Genomic DNA, 17,500 nt, shown 5'->3' with positions numbered 1-17,500 from the left:
ACATTTTCTAAACCATACTTGGTCTACACGTATAGTCTCATATCTCAAGCATGTGGATCTTAGGTTTACAGTGTACTTGCAAATATGTTAAAAGCTATGCAGTGTTTGTGTATAGGTGGTTTGAATCAGACGTTACATTTAGTTGCAATAATACCACTAGTAAGTATGAAGCTGTGTTCTACTTGCTTCAGAGCTACGAGCATACGTGCATGTAGTTGTGTGTGTGTGTGTGTGTGTGTGTGTGTGTGTGTGTGTGTGTGTGTGTGTGTGTGTGTGTGTGTGTGTGTGTGTGTGTGTGTGTGTAGATTGAAGGAATTTATGCAGATGATTAGCTGTTAGATCTCCTGGTTGTCTACAACAATTCCTAGATGCATTCTTGCATAATTTTAAAATTTATGTCCGGTGGGGTATGAGTATTAGCGTTTAAACAACTAAAGTTCTTGGTGTGGGCAACAAAGCAAGCTCGCATTTCCATTGATGGTCATGCATCACGTAACAGAAGTTTGATGAGTTTGTAATCTAGACCACTTAATTGAAAATGCAAGATTCGGTTAGATAGACTTGTCACTACTATGAGAATTGAGATGCTAGTTTCAGCAGCGTCACCTTTTTCTTCGTCATTATTGTTGGCCAGGTGTCATTGAACGCTACACGCACACGCCGACATTTGCGCACGTGCACGTGACCGAACGTGTGTGTATGCGCATGCCGAGTGTCTTGAACAAAAGCTCGACTTCTACACGTGACCGGCTTGTACACAGTACGAGGTCTTCGATTTGCGGGAGTTTGGTCTTAAATATAATACGGTAGCACTAGACAGCTGCAAAATTATTATCGTAGGCCACACCTCTAAGCTCGTAACAAACGTCACATTCCGAGCGCTGCAAAGTCGACATTTTGTGATGGAAGCCATTCGAATTAATTTGCTTTTGCCATAATTCAAATGCTTGAAGGCGTTGGTGTTCCAACTACAGCAAGAAGAGGTATATCGCGTCTGCGATTGCGATGACGTTCAACGTCACTTCTAATTAATTAATTATGCACACTTCTTGCGTTTGCTCGTGCTATTCAAGAGCACGATTCTTTGCCTAACTGTAGGCTTTCAGATTTTTCAACCACGAAACGTGTCAAGAATTCTTGTCGCCTTGTTGTACACAATGTCATGTACCCTAGACTGCTTCAAGCAATGTAGCAAGAGCTTGTGATTGGCTGCCTGGCTATTGTTTGTTAACAATGGCTTATAACAATTGCGGTTGAACGTAAATAGGGTAGCAAGTTCAAATCCATTCTAGAAATCTTTTTTCTTAGATGTTTCTTTTTCTATGATCAAAAGAATACAGGTCGGTTTATTCTACATCGTTTCCCAAATTTTTAGCTTTAGATAAGCCGTAGTCAAGGAGTTATGCGTGACGAAGGAGAAGAAGAAGAAGAAGAAGAAGAAGAAGAAGAAGAAGAAGAAGAAGAAGAAGAAAGAAGACAAAGTCCAGCGAAAACTCCGAAATTGACGAGCGATTTTCTCCTTTTGAAGACAAGCTGACATCAATTCAGAAGTAGTCGAACTTGTAAGGTTTTCTATCTGTCGTTTTCAAGATATTTAACCGCATTTTAAGGTGATTTCTGAAGGTCTAAAATATGATCACGCCCACACAACCTGGTCAATCCCTACATACAGGGTACTACCGTACCCTGTGATAGTATCTGATGTCACGTGACCAACATATTTGCATGTACCTTCAGTTCCAGAACGTCTTGAAACGTGTAGTAGTAACCTCTCAGGCCCTGCACAATTTCTACCTTGAGCGTGTGCACGGCCTGCATTCCCGGCCCGCGCACTTCAGTGACGGGAAAGCGACGCACAATCGTCTTAATCGCTGGTTCTAACAGCTTATCACTGAGAAACGACGGTCTATTCCTAGGTTCTGAACATATCTAAAAGAAAACGACGAGAGACAGTCGATTTCCAAGCGACAAAATAGAGAAAAATTAATCGTAACCTTTTTTATGTTTGACGTGCGAGTTAGAACGCCGATGGCTCGGTCGTTTAGAATAGTCAACTTCTCAGCGACCTTCATCTCCAGCGGGTTGACGCTTTGGCTCAGCATGGCTGCAGAGGAAGGGCCAAGCGACAACCGTTCTACGCATGCGCAGATATAAATAAGTACACGCCTACTAGCCTCGGACACCAATACCACTTTAACTGGGCGCATGTATGGTACACTGTGCTCTCCAACCATTTGTTATGTGTTTGCATTATTCATGTACATGTACATACTTATGGACAGTCTGTGCATTATGTTCCCGTGGTAGCATGTTGCCTGTGTGTGGAGAACGATTATAAATCGGCGCTACACGGGTCTGGGAGGCCAAGGCTAGCCCTAGCTAGGTAACAGGAGGCCGGTCATGGGGTTGGCTTGTAATGATGTCACAAACTGGATGTTGCTGGACAGCGTTTAACCATACATTAGTCTAAAAATAAACTTACTGCGCCCATACGTGTACAGTAACCTCTTTTTAACTATTAAAAAACTCTAGGTTATAATCACATTCTGTAAATAATGATACAACATGCATGTGTATGCTCAGGTCTTTCTGCAACATGTCAAAAGTCAGAAATTGAAATCTGTGGTTTAGGAACAAACTCATACTTAAGTTAATTACCTGAAAGTGGTGAAAATCAACATTAATTAATAATCACTTGAGTACAGAATGTACGTGTAGCCAAGTCATCATAACGTAATTAAATAAATAATTTAATTACCATGGTAACTATGCTCTATTCCTGAAGTGAAATCAAAAGTAGAAATCTTGACTAGTAGGTTGAAACCCCAGCAATCCTACTGTACCAGTGACTAAGGTGTGTAGGGTGGCTATTCAAAAAAACTAGTTAATGTCAAGAAATTAAGACGGGAGGGTCAGACTCAGGAGCAACAAGATGTATTAACGGTCACACTTTCCGACAGCTGAATGATCTTACAACAAACTACAAGTCTGGTCACATTACTCAGCTATCGTTACTTCCACCTCGACACCCGGCTCGATACTGATGGATGTCTACACACATAAACATCCCATAACACCATCGATCGCTTCGAGAATTTTTCAACACTCACGATCTGCCTGACAATCTCGGACGGACTGTGAAGATCGATGATGCGTTTGTGTATCCTCATTTGATAGTGATCCCACGTTTTCGATCCCTCACCACAAGGTGTCTTGCGACACGTGATGCGGAGATACTTTGTCGGCATTCGAACAGGACCCTTTACCTTCAGCTGCTTCTCTTTCGCTCCACGAATGAGATCAGAACACACTACACACATAGGCAAAACAATTAGCCAAGTAACTATCAACTACAACAAATTTCTAGCGTTTGTACTATAGAAACTGTATACTATAGTATACATGCAAAAATGCCAATCAAAATGCACTCAATTAATTTCACAAGAGATTATAGGTATGACATAATTGTAATACAAATCACGCGATTACATCTACTAGCATCTGTTTACACCACAAACTTTTGGAAGAGCCAGATAGATGTAGCATTATATCACACAATATTAAATGCATGGATCTTTGGGTGATGACGTTCTTGTCTGCTCTTTCCTCAAAGAAATACAAAGCATATCGACACACACTGACTGAGCTTTATCATCTCTTTCTTCAATTGACCATGACATTGCTACAAGCAGCTACACGCACCCTGTTGATATTTGTGTCCAGCCAGCCCCTTGATAGCCTCGGTTCCAGACGCTTTCCCCGTACGCACTGCACGTGACAGGTATATGGGGTCAAAAGTAGGAGGGACAGAACACGGTGTAACAGCTGTAATGATAAGCGCTAGCTTGTTTGAAGGCAAACAGATTCAACGTGGTGATGTTAGTGTTGTGTTTGGCAGTCCATTGCATTTGGAGAAACGCCCTCCAACAGAGTCAATTCCGCGATCACGTCGTTGCTGTTGTTGCAGATGAAGTTCACTGCGTCGTTCAGTGGTTAGCCTGTTTTTACTGAGTGTTTCGATGCTATTCAAATGCAACTGACGAGTTACCTACATCGTATTATAATTGCATTGTGCAACCTAATGCAGTTAGACTAATGGTATAATTTGGATCTAATAGCTTTCCCGCCCCTGAACTCGTTTGTATTAGCAGTACGCCCAGACGCTTTCCCACTCGCTCCTCCTACTTTTGACCCATATGTCTGTCACGTGCAGTACGTACGGGGAAAGCGTCTGGAACCGAGGCTCGCCCCTTGACCAAGCCAGCTCGTTCATATCAAACAGACTACAGCAGCCCACACCAACTTGTTTAGTGCAGTAGCATTAACACTAACATAATAAAACTGAGCTGTGCCAAACCGCACAGTTCAACTTGCTCAGACAAGCCAGTGTAACACACAGTATTAGCAAAGCAATAAAAGCTGAGCATTTAATATCAATGATATGAGGAAGATGTACACGTCAGACACAGTTGCCTTCCAAGCCCAACTACTTTTAATACAAAATACAGTTCAAAAATATTTTAGCGGTTATAATTAATTAAAATATAAATACATTTACGGAGTGACCCAACTGTCAGGCTCAAATGTCAGCACATCCAACAGTTTTCCCTAGAGAACGTCCCTACATCGTTTTCCACCAGCAAATACGACGGCTAGACTTTGAAATACCTATCTACAAGCTATGTCTTAATCTGTTTTGATATTCTACGTACAATACTATTAGAAAGGGAAAGGGTGCTGTAGCACTCCCCACCCTCCCCACCTGTGACAACCACGTGGTTGTTATCTAAACTAGACAATGTGCGAAAACCCACACAATTATAACGATCTCTACCTTTCTCCAGACTCTTCACATTCTTGCTGGTGAGTGTAATCCTGATCCTGTGTATTTGCGCCTCTTCGGGAGCACCTTTTGTGTCTTTGTACGGTTGAGCTGCCTGCATAAACCAGTACCGTTTACGACGTCAAGCAATCATCACTTGCGAAGCAAAAGACACACCATTCGATAAACTTCTGGCCGACTTATTCAGAGAACAGAACAGCGGTGAGCCAGACAATTATACGGGATATTGTGACAGTAGCGCGAGTGGACAGACCATGTGTGTTGTACTTACAAATGATATCTAAAATGTATTAATTAATCTATACCACAGACTTTCCTCGTGCCAATGAGTACATTAAAGCAATACAGTTTCGCCAACCTAAATTACAATAATATCATAGTTGGAGTTTTTGTGCAACTGTATTATGTAATATATAAATATATAAATTATTTTATTATAAGTTATACATATGCTAAAATTAGAATTATTTTATTGTTATAAAATATTTACTATAAATTATAGATTATGTCTTATTTTATTATTATAAGTTATAGGTAATTGTATTTTATTATAAGTATAAATTGTTATGTCATAAATTATTTTATGATACAATATACACGTAACTTATAATAATGAATTACATATAGTATCAAAAGTTTTAAATTATTGTATTATATTACAAATATAAATTACTTATCTATAAATAATAACAAGTTATTAATTAACTACCAATTGCTATAACAAACAGACTCCACTTATACAACATAGGCATGGCAAGCACAGTCCACCAAGGCCGACACCCACAGCTCCAAACAACGATACAAAGGAACTTTTATGTCAACGACATATCAACCCAACAAACAATCAAGCAAGTAGAAAGCGATCAGTCATGCTCGATAACGCTTAATTATTGCACCAAAATTTATCAGCTAGCGTTAGACAATTGACGAAATGCAGTCTGCCACTTGATCGGAACATATGGATGACTGATCAACACACGTGCCAGCAATCTGCTCGAGTCGTTAACCGGCATGCTCACAATCAAAGCACCGGCTTGATTACAGAAATGGGTACAACATGTCGACCACATGTCTACATTCGAAGAATCTTCAAAGAGCAACTCCGATGCTCGAGACACACACGCATCAACAACATGTGCAGTAAAGTCACAGACGACGTCTTCAGAAGCAGCAAGACACGAGATAACATATACAACAACTTGCATGGAGGAAGACAACCGAATTGCCGCTGTAACCGAATCACTCGCAGTCGCCAACGAACTCGGCACGTCTTGTAGATCTCGTTTGAGAATATGAGCAACGTGTGAGAACACTTTGATAAGCAGCATCTGTCCGTGTTGTTGTGACAAAACGTGAAGCAGTCGACCAATCAATGTCCTTCCCTTTCGTATCGACATCAAGTGAATAAAGTTGATATCGTTGACATAGCAACCACTTTCGTCTAAACCGTCTATTCCGATCAGAGCCAAAATTTTCTCTCTGTTCTCGGATGCATTTCGTTCCAGCTTGCTTGCATCGTCGTCTGGTAATGCCTGAGCCCTTCTCTCTAGCTCATCTATTTCGAGCAGTAGTTGATAAAGGTTTTCAATGGTAATCAGCAATTTCCTTCTCACAGAAGGATGAGCATCGAGCTTCGTCGTTTGAGAACTAGAAACAGGACAAACGTCTAATGTCTTTCGTGGACTCGTGATAGAACCAACTGTTATCTTTCCAAGAGAACCTTCGCTGTCGACTGGTGGTTTATATTCTCGTGTTTCAACTGTCACATTTGGAATAATAATTTTGGTGTTTTCTTTGTCTCGTTCTTCGTCATCAGAATCTGTGCCCCTTTCTTTGGCTTTCTGTCGCATTTCCTCCTCCTTGCGCTTCATTGTTATCATTTGATAATAATAATCATCAGTAAACGGGTTTTGACTCTGTAACTGCATCATCTGAATCTTGATAATATAATCTTTTTCCTTTCGTGTCATTAGTCCAGCATACGGATCCTCTGCAGTTGAAGTTGAATATTCAAGTTCATTAGGATGTAGATCACGAAAGTGCGAACGTCCACCTCCCATAATTGGACTTTGTGATCCAGGCTGTCCAACTAGTATCGGCTCTTGCACTAGATTTGGTACAGGGCCCCTATATTGCAGCAAAGGCATCCCTGGCATTCGTGTCACAGAAAAAGCTGGGAGAACGCCTGTATGTACGTAAGGAAGATGAGAAGGCAGTGTCCTTAATACTCCAGCAGAAAACCTCGGATCTTGCGTTAATTGCATAAACTGCTGTGCCATCTGAGGCAACAATCCGGGTGGCATCTGTCCTGGAAAGGGCATCCGGGGATTTGGTATCTGAGGCAGTAATAATGGACCTCTCAATGGAAATGGTATCTGAGGAACTTGCTGACCAAGAGCTGACATATGAGCAGCAGGCAGCTGAAACCTAAGAGATGAAGAAATGCCTTCTTGTGAAGGAGGCAAGCTCTGATTCATCATTATAGGAGACGACTGCTGGCCAACATCCAATGGTCTCTGTTGACCGACTACTGGAGGTGGTAGTCCAAGCGGAAAGCTTTGTTGTCCGATAGATGTAGAAATTTGCTGACTTGTTACCGGAACCAAAATCTGAGCAAGATCATCTGACTGGTCAGCATCTAAACGTTTCTGTTGACTGACAGGCGGAAGCGGTAAACTTTGTTGACCGACCGACAAACACATTTGTTGACTCGTCGTCGGAGCAAACATCCGAGCAAGATCATTCCACTGACCGGCAGCATCTGCCTTCTCTTCCGAGGTCGATGTTAATTTTTCCTCTAATTCTTCAACAGTCAAGACCTTCCCCGGCAACCCTGGTGGTAACACCAAACTGCTCGAGCCTTGACCACCCGATTGCCCTTGCTGAAAAAGCGACTGCTGCAGATCAACATTCTGACCAAATCCCATCACTCCCATAGCCTGTAAACCAGCGATCATGTCGCCAGCCGATGAAACAGAACCTGACACATCATGCGGTCTCATTGGGCTCTCAATCTGATGCACACGTGTATCACCCGTCCTATCAGAATTCAACCACGTCGACGTCTCATCCTCATCATCAACAAGCTTGTTCAGTGTCCTTTCCAAATCTAGACCATCATCTTGACTGTTTTCATCTACATAAGGTTTAGTGACACCACGTGACTTTAGGTCCATCTCGGCAAATTTTCGGTGTGTTTCTTCCCAGTCAGCGTCATCAGCCGACGTGTTTGCGTGAGGTCCAAATGTCTCGTCGTTGCGTGTGTCAACGTCGTTGCCTCCGTTCTGATTTCTGTTTCTGCTATTGTGCTGTTGTCTCGTCGATCGAGTATGGCGACCACGCGGTGGCCTATAGCTGCGGTATCCAGACATGAAGAGGGAATCTAGAAAACATGCAGCCAAAACAGGGACTTGTTTTAACGCGCGTTAACAGTTTGTCCTAACGTCACAGCTAGCAATGTGCAAGAGGCTGAAGACTGAGCTGCTATATGGGACTGCATCTCATCGTGATTTCTTGTTGAAATACTCGTGTAACATACTTTGATCCGTCCGTTGGTGTGTTGGAATTCCGAGGCTACTCGCGCATAATTTGTCACAGACGTTTGTAATAATAAAAAATCAATTATTAATCAATACAACTTGAAGTTTAGAGAAAAGGTTTTCTATTCCAGCATCTGTACAAGTAATTTCAGAAATAATTTTGTAACCAACGTGTGTGTGTGTGTGTGTGTGTGTGGTGTGTGTGTGTGTGTGTGTGTGTGTGTGTGTGTGTGTGTGTGTGTGTGTGTGCACGCCGCCCACCACCACATTTGTGGAAGCCAAGCCATTATGCTTAGACTTGGTAGCCTTCAGACTTCACAATACATTGACAATGTTTTATTCAACAGAAATGCCAACCCGGCAGGTGTACTCTAACGATAGCGTCTAAACTTAACAACATTGCGCCTCAGCCAGTTACCACGCCTCGAACTTCCCTGCATCTTGTTGTACAGATGGCCCTTCTTCATGCCGCGATTCTTTCGTCCGGTCGCCGTGAGGCCACGAAGCTCCCGATGTTTGTGTACAGGATTAGAAATCCAATTGATACGTGGATCCCGACGAACCGCCTTATGAAACGGATCAACGAGGATGACTTCGTAGAATTTGTATGTTGAGTCCTCCGCAACCCAATAGGAATTCAGCACTCGTAAGTTGCCACACACACGACCAACACGCTCCTAACAAATAGACATCAATTTGCTATTACTGTTTGTATGCACACACACTCACTCACACATGCTCGCTCACACACACTCACACACGCTCACACACACACACACACACCGACTGATCAAACGTTTGTTGTAACAGCATGAGCTAATAGCTTGGATCAAACTGTCATGGCTGCCAACCCTCGTATAACACATATCACAGGAAGGAATATAACGATCTGTCCTCAGACATTGACAGATCAACACCTCATTTTGTCCACGTGAAATGTTGCTACAAAATAAAGTCAAAACCACCAACTCTAAATGTTAGCATTACCCCAATACTATGTTGACTAGACACTGACTTTTGATGTTCCGGTTTCCTAGTTTTGTTGCTGTAGGTTGGCAATTAATTAACGATTGATTGTCTGACCAATTAGGTGTGCCTGACCACTTTTGTTCAATGTCCGACCAACTACAAATCGTTATAATCCTCAGTCACTGATATGCGTGAGACTGAAGACGAAATGTGTGAGAATAGAACTGAATGGTCACGTGACACCCAAAATGTTTAATTAATCAACTTAACGTGACAAATATTGAGAACAAAAACATGTTCACAAAAATCACGACAAAACCCTTTCTCAGCTAAACAACAAAGCAGTATGAAACAAATTTTCAAAACTTCCACTCCAGAGCAACAGTGGGGACGATGAAACTGTTTCCATAGATTCATGCTTAGTAAATTCAATCAATACTCCTAGTGTACCCTTCACGTCCAAGCATAGATAACATTATGCCATGCCACCTTGTGATCGGACGAATGACCTATTTAGCAGTACAGTAGTGTGCAAAATACAAACATGAGACTGTAGTTTACAGGTGTGAGACACAAGAGTTGGTCTAATAAATGTGTGAGAGTTGGCAGCCCTGGCCGCAAATGTCATCACAAATAGACAAATCGAGCAGCGTCATTATGGGGGCCATGGGTAAGCCATAGACCCTCCAAACTTTTGGGACGTGGTGACATTTTTGACAGCCTAGATTTAGATATATTTCTCAGGATTTACTTGAAATTTGGTCACTACGACGGACCATTCATCATATATCCCATCCATGTCCAGTTACTGCTTCCGTTGTTTTTCTATTGAAGGAGTGCTATCACTTTTCCATTACTCAGTCTAAATTAATTAAGTTTGATACAAAATTGCAGTTTGCCCCCAGATGGACGCTGCTGTACAGTGATCCCACCACCAGGAATACACACTTTTAGTACACCTTCCTACCTCAGCGACAGACTTCAAACTGCGTTGGAATTTAAGTTGATTAACTCCCTGGTTGGTCGGCTTGCCCATGGTCGCTCCCTTCCTGACAGGTCGTTTGCGTCCTCCACGTCTCACTCTCACTCTGTAGATGACGAATCCTTGTTTCGCCTTGTAGCCGAGACGGCGAGCTTTGTCCGGCCGAGTTGGCCGAGGACACCGATGGATTGATGATAGCTGACGATACTGCCAACATCGAACGCGGAGAAGAAAGCGCAGCACGTCCGACTGCTTGTGTTTCCACAGCTCTTCTAAATACTTGTACGCACCCATTGGCAGAGTTACTAAACAGTCACAGGTGGAGTTTACGTTACGAAAGACGAAGCTTGAATGTATTGTACAAACGAAGAAACGATGGAAGAGAAAAACGAGGATTTTACCTTGAACAACAGGCGAGCCTGATCCAGTGCGCATGCTCCATACTGACTTGGGAATCCAGAACACCGAAAGTGCGCAATGGAGGGTCGTCTAGACACTAAACAAAATCTCATAAAAGTGGCTTCTTCGGATCACCTCGAGTATTTTTCTTTGCCTTTCATAGTATGTCCGTCTCTGTATCCCAAGCCTCTTCATATCGCATGTAGAACTCAGATATCTGTATGGTGGTTAGGTTGGATTTTGGAATGTTGTAGTACGGGACTCGGGCTTAGTACGGAACCGGAGTAAGAGAGTGAGCGGGAGCAGTAGCTAGTTCTATCTAATATATAGAAGATATCACATTTGTCAACTAGGGAAGAGAAGCACGATCACGCAGCGGAACCAGGTCAGGCCAATGAGGTTGGGGAGGGGGCCCACAGACGGTCATGCCATGTCAGTTTCTGTTTTTGCTTCCAGTCAGCCAATTTGAGGAATGTGAAGCTAATTAGAAGATGGCAGAGTGGGGTGTATATCAGGAACGCCTAGAACAGTTCTTTGTAGCAAATAGCATATCACCGGTTACGGCCGGTACCTGGAGACGAAAACAGGAAACGAGCAATTCTGCTGAAGTCATGCGGTAAGCAAACTTAGCATGTGTTACGTAGTCTGGTAGGACCCAGCAAGCCTGCATATACACGGTATAAAAAAATTATGCGAAACGCTACAGAATCACTACAACCCTCGTCCAACAGTGACAGTCCAGAGATACAAATTTCAACACACGCATCCAACAGCTACAGGAAGGTGTCTCTACGTTTGTTGCAAAGCTGCGGGAACTGACAGAGTTTTGTGAGTTTGGAGATCATCTAGACGACCACCTGCATGACAGATTGGTGTGTGGAGTGAGGGATGATTGCACCAAGCGACTTCTGTTTACAGAGAGCAATTTGACATTCAAGAAGAACGTGGCAGCAGTGCAGAAGGAGTTGGTAAAGGAAGATGAGACTCAACAGGAATTGGCCCATCAACTCAAGGAGTCAGGCCAAGGATCGGGTTACTTGTAGCACCCTAGCAAGGCGTAATTTACACTGACAAAGGTTTGGAGGAACAAGCCACACACCCAGTAATTGTAGATTCAAAAATATGGAGTGTTTTGTTTGCAAGACAAGGGCACATTGCCAAAGTTTGCCAAGCAAGGACAAGCTGTAGGAAAAGAAGTGTTATGAAACACCGCGTACCTCAACAGACAAAGATTGTACATGAAGAAGAGTTACTAGAGACAGAGGACGAAATTGAGGAAAACACATATTATGTCAAGAAAACAGTGCCAGGGAAAGTTGAACCGATATGGGTTTTAGTGGAAGCCAGCAGCAAGGTACTCAATATGGAACTCGACACAGGTGCATCGGTGTCTTTGATATCGGAAGAGACATATTGGCCAACATGGAGAGGACGGACGACTCCTACGTTGAAAACAACCAACAAGCCATTGAAGACGTACACAGGAGACACTATTTAGGCGATTTAGGTGGTAGGAGAGATTCAGGTACAATTGGGCGTCAGCAATACCGGACAGAGGGTCAAGCTTCCATTGCTGATTGTCAGAGCAAGTGATCCAGTTTACTGGGCAGGGATTGGCTGCAACAGTTGAGATTAGACTGACACCAGATTTTTAGAGTAAGGGATACGCCTCGGGTAGCAGAGGTAATGACAAGACATCCGGCTCTTTTTCAGAAAGAATTAGGTGAATGCAAGGGGCCAGCGGCGACTATTGTGATTGATCCTAACGAAACACCACGTTTCTTTAAAGCACACAGTGTTCCCTACGCTTTACGTAAGACAACGAGTAGACGACCAGTTGAAGCAGCTAGAAGCAGAAGGCTTCTCACACCAGTTGAACATGCAACTTGGGTGGCACCCATCCTACCCGTGGTGAAACCAGATAGATCAATACACATATGCAGTGATTTTGAACAAAGCTCACACTGCTTTCACCTAGCCTCGCAAGCCAGGCTCTTCCGGGCAGTCGCTGAGCTAAACGCACGTGAATCACACGAGGAGGAGGAGCCTTTGCCGGAATTCTTCCAGCGCGAGAAGAGCCTGGTCGCTTTCGAGAACGTCATAGTGACGTGCAACCCCGGATCCAGTTTCATAGCTTGGATAAAGCTAATTCGATTTCCTAGAGCTCGTTAATTAATGTAACTAGTTGTACGGTATCCGTAGGCGCCTCGCGTGAGTGAGCAACACGTCCAACGGAGTTTTCAGACCGTCTACTGAAACGCCGAGTCCTAGCTAGACAATACGTATTTGTTGAAACCCTAGCTGTCATGGAAGTAAACATGCAAACTTCCTAGTAGTTTAGATTACGTATCTAGGCCTGGTATAGGTGGTCGTCGTTTTGCGATTGTGATCAAGACAATTGAAATGTACAGTCTAGGTATGCACTCAGTTCCGTTGTAACGACAGTGGTATGGTATTTACTGACATAGAAAGTGATATCGGCAAACATTGACTATCAACAGTGTTAGATGCAGCACAGTGTAGTAAAGGATTGATTCTACGGGACGTGTGAATAGACTGTAGGTGGCATTCAACTCCTGAAGGTGTTTCTTGGTTGTCACGTACACACAGTCCCTAGCTACAATACAAAAGGATGGGGCGACGGAACTCCATGAAGCATTTTCTTCGCCGTTTGGTCACTTGCACGAATCGTTCCTAGACTCATCTGTAGTCGGACACGAAAACGATTTTTAAGGTAGGTCCTAGCACAAAATGTGGTCGTGGGGAGAAGAAATTTGAGATTTGTGTGTACACACACACACACACACTAGATATATGTATATAGACCAAAAGCCCTAAAGGACCACGTCCATTTCTGTTGTACGACCCGGATTAGAAGCCTCACTACGCTCGGCAATTACGTTTTATACACATGAAGCGGAGAAGAAGCCTTCCGTGGAGAGTGCTTGAAAACGAGAGCCAGTGAAGCTGTTGATGGACAAAGTGCTGATGAATAATGAGCCCAGGAATGGCCTACATGGGAATAGTCCGGTGAACATACACTTTCCAGCAACGTTTCTTAGTATCTACTAGGAAAAGTACGAATATCTACAGTACTAGGAAACGTACGAATTCTCGTACTGTCTCATTTCCAATAAAGTCAAGTCGCTACCTTAATTAATAATAGTGGTTGACGTGCTTGTGCGCAAGGTGTCCGTCGATTTTGTGCGCCTCCCAGTAGTTTCTCGTGTGATGACGAACCAAGTGCAAAGTCGGTGTGTCTCCTTTGCGACTGACGTCTCGCGCCGACGTCCCTAGTCATCTGCAACAAAGCGTCGCGTGCTGGCGCGTGATTACTCGGTTGACATCTACGAACTACCGTTTTCATCCCACAGTCGCCTCCTTAGAGTGACCGACTTGCTCAGTCATCTGAAACAAGACAAGGCGTGTTTCCTAACTCGGTTTGACGTATAAGGTTTCGCCTAAGAAGGCGGTGTACTAGCACAATTAGAATTTCCGCAGCCATGCAAGCACGCCCAACAGGTCAGGGACCGCATTTTGTTTCGATCATTATTCTTTAGTGCTTAACATGCACGTTGGCAGTGTAAGCAGAATTTTGACGACGCAGTTGCTGCATGAATGTTGTTGTAAAGTTAACAGTGGTGCAGAAATTCACAATTGGTATGTAGACATGCATGGTCAAGACTATATTTATATATAGATCTTATGAAGACTTTGTTGGGACGAAAGTCTAATTGTTTAGTCGACAAATGATTTTATGCAATCTAGGTGTGATCTTAGTAACAGGCTTCACTGCTTAGATAGTAATCAATACAACTATATAATGTCGTTTGCACTCACATAATAGCCTATGTATACGTGTACTGTCGTTTTCCTGCTTTCTATCTTATTAGCAACAATATTGTTGTACGTCACTCTCTAGGCATGTTCTTCTATTTATTCATGATTTCCTGATGAAAATCGAACACATGAACCAAATTGTTGATTCGTAAATACACGTTCATGCATTTTGTCACTCGAAGATATAATTCTAGAATCACGACTTTCCCAGACTAGATTATAGCAAGCACCAGCCGCTAAGTGTGTCAATTATTCATGCAGTGCCGGCATCTCTTAATGGATCGAGCAGGAAGACGACTGGGGTACGTCTTTGCTTTTACCGGTTACCGCGCATTACCGCAAATTTTGGCCATGTTTCCACTAGCTGCACCTTAAACTAGTCTAGCTTAAATGGGTTTAAGAACTAAACCAGTTCAAGAAAGCAACTGTTTCCACTAGTAACTTGTACATCCGGGATGTGCAAAACAAACAGTCTAGTAACGCCTTATTTTGAAGTATTGGGCTGCTTTGTCGCCGAGTCAGAGCAACTGTTGGTTTTCACTGATTCAGCATCTGCTAGTAGGAATTTGCATGACGATGACCAAGGACACCGTCTCGTCTCTCTCCGTAGCTACTGATTTCTTTCCCTAGTTAACGACCCTTACATCTTTTAGGGCAATCCTATCCCAGCAAAATAGTCAATATCATCAAAACGACATTGTGGGAAGCCATCTAAACAAGCGCGCTACTGCCACGTGACAGTTAAACCTAAACCACTTTGCTAAACCTACTTTGAAGTGGGTTTAGGAAAGCGGTTTAAGTTTAAAATAGAACTGGTTTAGTGCAGGTGGAAACAAGTGAATTCTTAAACCGGTTTAGGCATTAGTGGAAAGGCGCCCTTTAATTTTGTTAGCTTGATTTGCTTATACTTTGGGAAGACTTGCTGCATACAGATGTAACGCTTCCTATAGACACATACAACCTGTTTCCTTGACTCGAACAATTTTCCTGGTCATTTATATTCACTGCTTTTCCGTGTTCTTGCGTAAGACTCTTCTAAATAGAAGCTCAAGCGTTGGCTGCACATTTCAGTTCACTTGCTAGTGACGACAAGTTGGTCAGTGTACGAAAGCATCTCCGTTTGTGATGGCCAGGAAAACCTTCGCTCTTTTGTGTGTTCTTCTTGTTGCTGCCTCGTGCTTCTACAGTGCTGAGGGATGGCGACGTCGTAGACGACGCAGAAATCCGCCACCGCCGCCGCCACCGCCGCCACCACCGCCACCGCCTACTATCTGCTGCAGACATTATCTTGTTTGCTTTACACGTCTCGGTCGTTGCTATATCATTCGCCACTGCTTCTATTGTAACAGTGCATATGGAAAGCGAAGTTTGCCTAACCCGGATGACGGCATCATTGAATGTGTGCCGAGCGACTTAAGTGCAGTCGACTACAACAAAGACGGCCGAGTCAGCTACCACGAGTTTGTTGTAGCTATGACACTCGATGAAAATAACAGTACATCTAGAGAAGCATTTGATGAAGGAGACGACAACGGTAAGTAGCCCTTGCTGTCATGCAGTCGTTTCAAATAAGTTTAGCTGTCATATACACTAGAAATGCGCGGATGTACACGCATCTAACTGCATATATGCATTGTGTCTAAACAGGAGATGGATATTTGAACGCAGCAGAACTGCGAACTATGGCGGCAGATCATCCGCACTGCCTGCAAGAACAACGTCGTTACCGACAAGTGGTTCGTGGTCAACTGCCAGGAAATTTTGAAGAGTACGATACAGACGGGAATGGAGAGATAAGCTGGAAGGAATTTAGCGATCAGTTAGACAAAGCGAACGATGGAAATATACCTGTAAATGCATTTCGGACAATAATCGAGAAAATAGCCGGATGTAAGAATTTGCAAAAATTTTATCGTGTCTTACCTTACCCTAATTTGCATTGTTTATACTTGTATAGCTGATGGCATCATTGACAAAAAGGACTTCGACAGGGCTGTAGGCGTGACCATGTCGTGGTTATTCAAACCAGGAGACGGAGAAGAAGGAGTTACGCAAGACCAAATGGCAGAAGAAGAAATACGTAAAGAAGAGGCTCAATTAGAGGTAGACGACGACGCAGATGAAGACGACGACAACGACAACGACGACTTGGACAAAGACGAGAACGATGACGACGACAACGTTGACGCTGACGACGGCGACGATGACGGCGACGATGACATGAAGGAAGAGGCAAGAAACGAAAGTGAGGATGGTGAGAAAAAAGAAGAGTAGCGTCCGTATAAAAGAAAGCTGTTTTGTACTCGAATCGGACGAGAGTAGCATAGACGCTCTGCATGTGCGTGGTGCTTGTTTCTTGTTGTGGCATATCGTTTTCTCGCCTAATGTCTAGTGCACAATACAGAAATAACCTCAGCGATTTGATTTAAGGCGTTGGCCGTTGTAAACAGTTTCCAACAAGCATGGTTCACTCTTACAGCGTTCTCATACAATCAGTTACAATATAAAAATAGAATTGTTGACAACCTACGAAGTATAAAATTGCTGAAACCTTAGCAGCGGCAACGGGGAAACCTTAGCAGCGGCGGATCCATGCAGAGACTGTCCCGATAATGAATTCCCATGGTGCTACGTACACCCCAACCGCTGAAGAGTGAGAAATTCGTCAATAATTATAATCTGTAGTTCCTTGAATCCAATCTAATGGTGGCGCCAGTACCCAATAAATTGTCAACAACCCAACACGTAAGCCTCGCGGTTCTCGGCACGAAGCAAATTCTCTGCGCTTCATTTCTAATATTCTAATATCACTCGCAACATGTTGCCTCGCAATCACTGACGCACCAATTAACTCTGTAAAACCAATTAACACGTGATCAAGTCATGTGAGCATTTTCGCGCCACCATTCAAGGACGGAAGTATATATA

At 43.3% G+C, this 17,500-nt stretch overlaps 5 protein-coding genes across 7 annotated transcripts in view; 1 reads left to right on the top strand and 4 right to left on the bottom strand.

Moving 5' to 3' along the window:
* LOC134181487 (nck-associated protein 1-like) overlaps nt 1–2,234 on the bottom strand; it is a 22,718-nt gene extending 20,484 nt beyond the window's left edge. The window contains exons 1-2 of the mRNA XM_062648761.1: nt 1,995–2,234; nt 1,732–1,929 (exon numbers count right to left, since the gene is read on the bottom strand). Coding sequence (XP_062504745.1) covers nt 1,732–1,929; nt 1,995–2,234 — 438 coding nt within the window. The remainder of the gene's footprint in view (nt 1–1,731; nt 1,930–1,994) is intronic.
* A 684-nt stretch (nt 2,235–2,918) lies between these two features.
* LOC134181054 (small ribosomal subunit protein uS10-like) lies at nt 2,919–5,087 on the bottom strand. The gene is made up of 4 exons (XM_062648253.1): nt 5,000–5,087; nt 4,835–4,937; nt 3,111–3,310; nt 2,919–3,051 (listed from the first exon to the last, which is right to left on the bottom strand). The coding sequence occupies exons 1-4, from the start codon at nt 5,000–5,002 to the stop codon at nt 2,998–3,000; spliced, it is 360 nt and encodes a 119-aa protein (XP_062504237.1). The 5' UTR covers nt 5,003–5,087; the 3' UTR covers nt 2,919–2,997.
* A 549-nt stretch (nt 5,088–5,636) lies between these two features.
* On the bottom strand, nt 5,637–8,581 carry LOC134181616 (protein PAT1 homolog 1-like). The gene has a single exon (XM_062648881.1). It carries the CDS (start codon nt 8,212–8,214, stop codon nt 5,749–5,751), a length of 2,466 nt encoding a protein of 821 aa, XP_062504865.1. The 5' UTR covers nt 8,215–8,581; the 3' UTR covers nt 5,637–5,748.
* Nucleotides 8,582–8,707: 126 nt separating this feature from the next.
* Nucleotides 8,708–10,762, bottom strand: LOC134181619 (large ribosomal subunit protein eL15-like). Its single transcript, XM_062648885.1, has 3 exons — nt 10,735–10,762; nt 10,319–10,638; nt 8,708–9,059 (listed from the first exon to the last, which is right to left on the bottom strand). Exons 2-3 carry the CDS (start codon nt 10,625–10,627, stop codon nt 8,754–8,756), a joined length of 615 nt encoding a protein of 204 aa, XP_062504869.1. The 5' UTR covers nt 10,628–10,638; nt 10,735–10,762; the 3' UTR covers nt 8,708–8,753.
* A 237-nt stretch (nt 10,763–10,999) lies between these two features.
* Nucleotides 11,000–17,082, top strand: LOC134181617 (protein PFC0760c-like). 3 transcript variants are annotated; one of them, XM_062648884.1, is made up of 5 exons: nt 11,000–11,117; nt 11,189–11,348; nt 15,922–16,106; nt 16,220–16,462; nt 16,530–17,080. In XM_062648884.1, the coding sequence occupies exons 2-5, from the start codon at nt 11,224–11,226 to the stop codon at nt 16,844–16,846; spliced, it is 870 nt and encodes a 289-aa protein (XP_062504868.1). In that variant the 5' UTR covers nt 11,000–11,117; nt 11,189–11,223; the 3' UTR covers nt 16,847–17,080. The 3 variants fall into 3 exon arrangements, with proteins under 3 accessions (XP_062504868.1, XP_062504866.1, XP_062504867.1); XM_062648882.1 differs by lacking the exon at nt 11,000–11,117 and having other exon boundaries at nt 11,234–11,348; nt 15,616–16,106; nt 16,530–17,082; XM_062648883.1 differs by lacking the exons at nt 11,000–11,117; nt 11,189–11,348 and having other exon boundaries at nt 14,427–16,106; nt 16,530–17,082.
* The last annotated feature ends 418 nt before the right edge of the window (nt 17,083–17,500 follow it).

This window comes from Corticium candelabrum, chromosome 6, assembly GCF_963422355.1.
Source record: "Corticium candelabrum chromosome 6, ooCorCand1.1, whole genome shotgun sequence".
Classification (NCBI taxonomy): Eukaryota; Metazoa; Porifera; class Homoscleromorpha; order Homosclerophorida; family Plakinidae; genus Corticium; species Corticium candelabrum.
Note: the sequence above shows the minus strand (reverse complement) of the source record. Positions and strands in the feature narration are given on the sequence as shown.